This window comes from Pteropus alecto, unplaced genomic scaffold (genome assembly GCF_000325575.1).
Source record: "Pteropus alecto unplaced genomic scaffold, ASM32557v1 scaffold20, whole genome shotgun sequence".
Classification (NCBI taxonomy): Eukaryota; Metazoa; Chordata; class Mammalia; order Chiroptera; family Pteropodidae; genus Pteropus; species Pteropus alecto.
In genome coordinates this window covers 49,505,792-49,513,420 of record NW_006436298.1, presented here as the reverse complement: position 1 = coordinate 49,513,420, position 7,629 = coordinate 49,505,792, and the positions used below count along the sequence as shown (strand labels likewise).

Sequence of the window (7,629 nt, the reverse complement as noted above, 5' to 3'; positions counted from 1 at the left end):
GGGGGTGGGGGGGGAGGCAGGGAAGGGCGGGGATTTATCTCTCCTGTGTGAAGTTTGAAACTTAACCATGTGGCTTTTTAAAATGGAAATGATAGAAGGAAGCTAAGCATGTGATGGATAATGTCAAAAGCAGAGAGAAACAAGGCACAGAGTATGTGCAATGGCCCTGAGGCAGGAAGGAGGCTGGGGTATGTGAGACCCAGCTAGGAGCCAGCATGGGGAGGGAGCAGAGGTTAGATCATGGAGGATCTTGTAATCATTGTAAGGACTTTGAATTTAATCCTGAGTGAGGTAAACATGAGTCAGTCTCCAAGGTGTCTGTGGCAGTTTTGCTCCTCAGGAAGATTTAGCAGCCGATCAGCTGATGTGAGCAAAGGCCGCAGGAAAATGCTTCTCAAAAGTCGAGTTCAGTCTTTTCAGTCCTGGACATACCTGGTGTTCCTTCAGTTTCCGCTGCAGAGTGGCATTCAGAGACTGCTCATCCTCATATTTAGAGTTGACAGAATTAATTTCCATATCCCTCCTGCAAGAGAAGGTTTGATCTCCAGAGGAAAAGTGCTGAGGGTAGACCAGTGAGCTGGCCATGGAACAGAGCCTGGACTCCCGGAGCAGGCCTTGAACCTGTTGAAAACTGCTCATCTCCCTAACCATTGGCCTTCGAGTGTGACAGCCCAGAAAGTCTCACTCTACAGAGCCCCAGAATCAGCTCCATAGGCTTTTCATTCACTTATTCTTTCACTCATTAGTTAACTCATGCATTTATTAATTTTATACATGTTTATTTAGTACCTATTATGTGCAGACATTGTTTAGGGTTCCAGGGACATATCAGGGAACAAACCAGACAGAAATCACCGCTGTGATACCGTTTATATTCTAGGGGCTCTAGAATCATATTGGCGCTTTGCCTAAAATTTTTAGGGAGAATTTTCCTCCAGAAACTTTCCACAAAAGGCTGTCTCCTTCTGATGTATGAGTTCCATGCGTCAAGGAGCCACATGTGAGAACTAAGATGCCAGAGACCAAGTAGATGAAGAGGATGGACAAGATTGCATGCACCTTCTGTGTGTGCCACAGAAGAAATATACTGAGATGCCAGTTTTGCTGTGTATGCCCCTCATAGCAGTCTGTGGTGCTTTAAACTGCCTTAGCAAAATATACTTCACGATGCATTGTTCAAATTCTACTCCCTAATAGCTTTTTCCTTATCTGACTCCTTATCTCCATCCCCTCAGCCTCTTACCTAGTTCAGGTTTACCCCTGGGCTATTGCAGCAGCCTCCCTATGGTCTTCCTGTTCTATGTTTTCTCCACTCCACCTTTCCTCCACATTATTGCCAGAGTGATATTGATAAAATACCCTTTCAACTCCTTGTGATCTTTGAGAGACCTGTTTATAGGTTTCTATGAACTTTCTGCCCTCTGGGGTGGAAACTTTGCTTAGTACCAGTCTTTTCATCACTCAACAGGCCTTGTGTGAGGCTGGGAGCTCTCTGTGGACAGGGAAGTACCTACTTCTTCCTCCTTTTATCCTCTTTACTGGGCACAGTACATGGCACATAGTGGGTGCTGGCGACAGCATTAATACATGTGAAGCCCTCAGCACAGTGCCTGGCTCCTGGTACCATCCAGGAAGTACTAAATATTGCTAATATTGTTACGAAAAAAATGAATAAATGAATAACTGCATGGGCATACTTTTTCACCACTTCCTCAAGATCTATCTTGGACCGCTCCATCTCATTAAGATTGTCAATGGTCATCTTCAAGTCACTCTCAGCTTTCCGACGAGCCTTTTCCACCTCTGCCCGGATTTTCTTTTCCTGTTCCCAGTTATCCTCCAGCTGTGGAGAAAAGAAAAGCAAGAGAAAGTAGAGGAGGGGGTAGTCTCAGGCCAGAATGAACTAAGGAACAAGACTGGGCCTGGTTCCTTAGCTTTTGCATCAGAAAGTCTCTCACTTCCCCAGGGGATGTGTCAGTCCAGTTCTCAAAATGAATATGAGGACCCTGTGCCTCAGGATGGACCTGGTCCTCGAGCTGTAGAATTGGCTCAGCCATGGGTCATTACCTCATGGATCTGGGTGCTGAGTTTGCTGTTGCTCTTGGTTAGGTGGTTCACCTTGTCCTCCTCAGCTTGTAGGTCATCGAGGGTTTTCTGGAAGGGAAGATACACATGTGTGCCCCTTGAGCCACGCAGGAACAGCTGAACAGACCTGGTTCTCTGCCATCACTTCTAAGCTGAGATGAGCTGACTTTAGTGAACAGCTACTGAGCTCCTGCTTCTGGGTTCTGGGTCAGACCATGGCAGACCTGAGCACCCGTCAGCCATAGGTGGGCCCTTGGGTCAGTAGCGGGTCTCTGGTTCTCCATGGGGCATATGGAAATCTGTGGGGGGCTTCTGGTTGTCACAATGATTGGGGGCTCATCTAGCACTTAGTGATTGGTTCCAGGGATGCTGGGCATCTTGCTTTGCTCTGCACAATCTGGCACCATAAAGAATAATTCTACCATCTACATGCCTGATATCCCACCCAGGCATTCATGTAAGTAAAACCATCATTATCATTTTCTGAAGCTAGGACCCATTACCACTTTATGTAGAACTCAAAAATATTTTCATTTAGTATCCATTACATGTTTAAAAAATGATCTACCATGAAAACTGAGAGAAGATTCATTTGTTGTTGTCAAAATCTCTCCAAGGTTTATTCACCATTTTGTAAAACTGCATTACTGGCGACAGCCATACTTTGCTATCTGAGTCACCAACACACCCTCCTGTGCCCATCTGCAGCTGTTATAGACAGGCTTCGTCAGGCAGCAAGCAGCTCACTTCTTCTAATTGATCTGCCTGAGATTTTACACATTGACAGCCCCATTGTTTATTATAAATTACTTTCCATTAATTTCTCTTTTATGTCGAAGGGTGCCCTTGATTTTTTTTAAGTTATGTATTAGTTATATCATTATAATTCTTATTTCAGGATATAAGAGAAGCTTCCAAAATATAGTCAGTCCTCATCATTTGTAGATTATCTTTTTGCCTATTTACCTACTTGCTAAAATTTATTTGTAATCTCCAAATCAATACTTATGGTGCTTTCATGGTCATTTGTGGATATGCGCAGAGTGGTGAAAAATTTGAGTTGCTTGGAGTTTTCAGCTGAGGTTGGATGAGACGATGCTCTGCCTTCTTGTTTCAGCTCATACTGCAAACAAGTGTCCTTTTCACAATGTGTTCACATTTATACATTTTTGTACTTTTAGTTGGTGATTTCAATGTTTAAAATGGCACCCAAGCACAGTGTTGTCTAGTGCAAGATAGTTTTGATGTGCCTTACAGAGAATTTTGTGTATTAGATAAGCTCCGTTGAGGCATGAGATATAGTGCTGTTGACCTTGAGTTCAATGTTAAGGAATCAACAATATGTACTAAACAAGGTGTCTTTAAACAGAAACACACATAAAACAACATAATGTATTCATTGTAATCATATGTATTATGTATTAATTGTTTGAATTAATCAACAATATGTACTAAACAAGGTGTCTTTAAACAGAAACACACATAAAACAACATAATGTATTCATTGTAATCATATGTATTATGTATTAATTGTTTGACAAAAATTTTGTGACCAGAGGCTTGCAGGAACCTAACCCTAAATTTCCCCTAGGAGCAGAAGTTTAGTACTTGCTAATTCAGTATGTGCAGTGACTTTATAGAACATAACTACCTTGAATAATGAGAATTGGCCATATTCATTATAAAAGGAGGCTCTGGGTTTGATATGGTTGAAAGCCACAGTCTAAGAGGAGGTATTTCCAGAGGCAGCTCAGGGGACATGTTGTGGATTCATGGTGCCAGCAAACACAGGGGTGAGGGCCTATTCTCTGTTTCTGGGCTTCAGCTTGCTCTTTGCACCTGTGTCTTTAGAGCTAGGATGTAACCTGTGCCACAATTAGCACTGATGGCTGGTCAGAGCTGGCTCTGCATTTAGGAGCCTGAGCCTGTAACAATTGGGTCAGTCTCCGCATGATCTCAAGAGCTCATGCCTGTTGTTGCAGTGATATATCAGGTGCTTTGGAGTTCACAGGACACTTCCATATACACCAGTTCATCTTTATGACTCTGGGGACCATCCTCACTCCTGCCTGCTACTCTCATTTCACTGTCAAAACTGTTCTAGTTTGGGTAATAAGTTATATTATGGTCACCCCACTTATAATAAACCTGGAAGGAAGGCATTAAGACGTGACCCTACCCACTTCACTGATGAGGGAATAGAGATTTAAGGAGAGTCTGTGACTTCCCTAAGGACCCCTACCCAAAGGGTGGCAAAGCTGGGATATGAACCAGGGTCTCCAGTTTCTGAGCTCTGACTCCTCCACCAAAGGGAGAAGTGGGTGGCGCCTACCTGGTGCAGCTCCTCCAGGGCCCTCTTCTCCTTCTGGAGCTTGGCAATAGAGTCTTCACGGAGTGAGAGGTCCCCGGTCAGGGTACGGACCTTGTGATCCAGGGCCTAGAAACCCGGGCAGGGAAGAGACAGGTCTTTAAGGCTGGGAAAACCCTCCAGTGGGGAGAGAAAAGGGGGAAGCAATTGCTCTGAGAGAGGGCCTTTGGCTTGACTATACACTAGAGTCACCTGGGATCTTGAGAAATGCCAGCACCCAGGGCACACCCCAACCAACTAAGTCAGAATCTTGGGGGTGAGGGGAGCAGCAAGAACCATCAGTTCAGGCCCTCACTACTCAAAGCCTGGTCCTCGGGCTTCAGCTGTGTCATTGACCAAGAATGTGTTAGAAACTTTGATCTTGGGGCCCTGCTAGACCTGCTGATCCAGAATCTACATGTTATCAGGATCCTGATGTTTAGTGTGCACATCAGAGTTTGAGAGGCATGGGTTTAGGCAGTGTCCACTTTCCCCTGCTCTTAGATCCCACTCGCTTGAAGGGTAGGAAGGGGGCCCCGGGGCCAAGCCAGCCAGATAGTATCAGGAGACAGGGGGTCTCCTTTGCGGGGCCAGCAACTGCTTGTTTGGGTAGAAATCCAGCAGCTACAGGTGGCCTCATCATACTGATAGAGTTGCCTCTTCTGAGAAGGGAGGAAAGTTATACATGGTGCTGCAGAACATTCTGTGAGGGGCCAGGGATGCTGAGGCTGAGTAGGCAGCAGGCTAGTGCAGATGCCTAGAATCCCAGGCTTGAGGAGAACCAGTTAGGCCTGAGCCTGGATGTAGCATGATGGAAAGAGCTGTTTCCTTAGTCAGCTGCTCTGTCTAGCAGAACTTTCTGCAACAAAGGACATAGTCTCAGTCTGCTTTGTCTAACATGACAGCACTGGCCATGTGTGGCTATTGAGCACTTGAAATGTGGCTAGGTCAACTTGGGAACCACATTTTAAATTGTATTGAATTAAATTAAAACAGCCCCATGTGGCTGGTGGGCTCTAGGAAGCACTGCTGTGGGAGATCCAGGTGTGGAGGGTGAGCGAGCTGGGGGTTCCTCGGCCCTTAGAGGAGCATGGTTGGGCCCAGGGCTTCCTCACCTGCTTCTCCTTCTCTGTCTTGGCCAGCGTGCTCTCAAGGCCCTCCAGGTCACGCTTCAGGTCACTCAGCTCCCCCTCTAGTTTGCGCTTGGAAGCACTCAGGGAAGCAGCTGTGCCTTCCTCTTCCTCCAACCGCTCCCGCATATCTGAGATCTGGCTCTCCAACTCCATTTTGGTCTTCATCATCTGGGTCAGGCGCTCCTCGGCATCCATCAGGTTCTCTTGCTCCTGGTGGAAGAAAGAGCCCTAGTCATAGGCAGGAGTCCAGGCACCTGCAAGGGACCAAGATGACAGACAACCCTTGGGCTGATAGGCCCCAAACAAATGGTTGGACAGGGGACTGGGCTAGTAAGGCAACAACTGGCCACAGAGTCAGAAGACTGAATCAGCTGAGTTACTTTTGGTTCATGGCATAACTTTACTGAAATTCATTTCTTTGCAAAATAAGGGAAACAATCACTGTGAGATATAAAGAGATGGTGCTTTTATAAATGGAAGTTCTACCTCAGGCTGGGCCTCACATCCCCACTAGGTGCTTCTATAAATGGAAGATTCTTTTATTACTGTGGTCTCACTCGGCCTCAGTCTCCTCAAACATAAAACAAGGGTCTCAGCTTGAGCAACTTCTCAGGGGTATCTAAAGGATGTGGAGAAATGATGCTAGAGACAACTTGGGGGAATTGGGCAGACAGCACAAGTGCTGATGTTCTCACTGCCCCACGGACATGGCTGTGGCAGAGCAGGAAGGACCCAAGATGGAACTGGACCCCTCCCAGTTGTGGGTTTTCTACTGATGGTCTTGAGACCTTGATCAAGTCTCTAAATGTCAGTCGAAATAAGTTTTCTACATTGCCGGTTATGCGTAAAAATTGGGCACCTTAAAGGGTGGTTGTGAGGGTCAGATCCAAGAAGGACCAGTGACTGCAGTCATAATCTTGGAATGCAGGGATGGAGGCATTGAGTCAGGCACCCATGATACCTAGGTCATTTGGTCTCCTTGCTCTGTTTGCACTTGACAGGCAAAAAAAGGAGACAAAGAAAAGAGGGCAAGTTCCTAAAGTCTCATGGCAGAGCCATGCTGCGGGGGTGTTCCACCCACTACATCTCATGGCCCCAGGTCTGGACAATCCCTATAGGCCAGCACATATATGTGTGCCCAGCCTGCTGCTGTGGGCAAATAAAATTTTGATGGAGACCTTTTGGTAACTGGAGCAAGGAAGACATTACAAAGAAGAAAAGAGAAGGTTGGGAATTCCCTGTGGTCTGAAGGGACCATGGATTTCTAGTTGCCAAGACTCCTAGCTCCCATCCCCTCCCCTCCCCGTCAGGGCCCCACATACAGCCTGCAGCTGGATGGTGAGGTCTTTCTTCTCCTGACTGAGTGTGACCATCTTTTCCTCCATTTCCTTGACCTTGGTTAGCAGCTCCTGTGTCTTGGACATGGCATTCCTCAGCTCTTCCTCTTTGGCCTTCATCTCTTCCTCTTGCCGTGCCACATTCAGGAGCGGCTTGACCTGGGTGGCCAGTAGCACCATACGGTGTTAGGGGGTGGGCTTTACCAGGGGACAAGGAGGTGGGTTGTGGGGGCTCTGCCTCAGACTGGGCCTCACATCTCCACTGGGGTGGAAAGCAGCTCTTGCTGCAGCTGTGAGGAGCCCTTCTCCACAGAGGCCATAAAGTATCTCTGGCCCCTACAAAGGAGGCTCATCCTTGCTTAGGATCAGTCCTCAGGATGCTCTTTGATTCCGGGAGAAACGAAGTTAGATAATCTTCAGCATCTAGCTGTACCCAGTACTTACATCTGTTCTGTAAGTTGTGTGTGTTTGGAACCCTGGCTACATTCACAGCTCTGCTTTCTCCTGCCTTTTTCTCTTCTGAGTTCTCTCTCTCTCTCTCTCTCTCTCTCTCTCTCTCTCTCTCTCTCTCTCTTATCTCTGTCTGCATCTCTCTATTTCTCTGTCTTTTTCTGTCTTTCTCTCTTGTGTCTGTTCTCCGAAGTGGCCAAGTTTGCATTAAAAGGTTATGCACCATAACTTGCAACTATATAACACTTTTTGTCCAGTGAAAGCCTACTAAAAATTT

General features: G+C 46.5%; 1 protein-coding gene across 1 annotated transcript in view; it reads right to left on the bottom strand.

Annotated features, from left to right (window-relative positions):
• Positions 1–7,629, bottom strand: part of LOC102896439 (myosin-16) — a 61,201-nt gene that overhangs the window by 26,587 nt on the left and 26,985 nt on the right. The window contains exons 21-26 of the mRNA XM_006913343.2: positions 6,888–7,061; positions 5,548–5,775; positions 4,418–4,522; positions 2,068–2,154; positions 1,698–1,843; positions 433–523 (exon numbers count right to left, since the gene is read on the bottom strand). Coding sequence (XP_006913405.1) covers positions 433–523; positions 1,698–1,843; positions 2,068–2,154; positions 4,418–4,522; positions 5,548–5,775; positions 6,888–7,061 — 831 coding nt within the window. The remainder of the gene's footprint in view (positions 1–432; positions 524–1,697; positions 1,844–2,067; positions 2,155–4,417; positions 4,523–5,547; positions 5,776–6,887; positions 7,062–7,629) is intronic.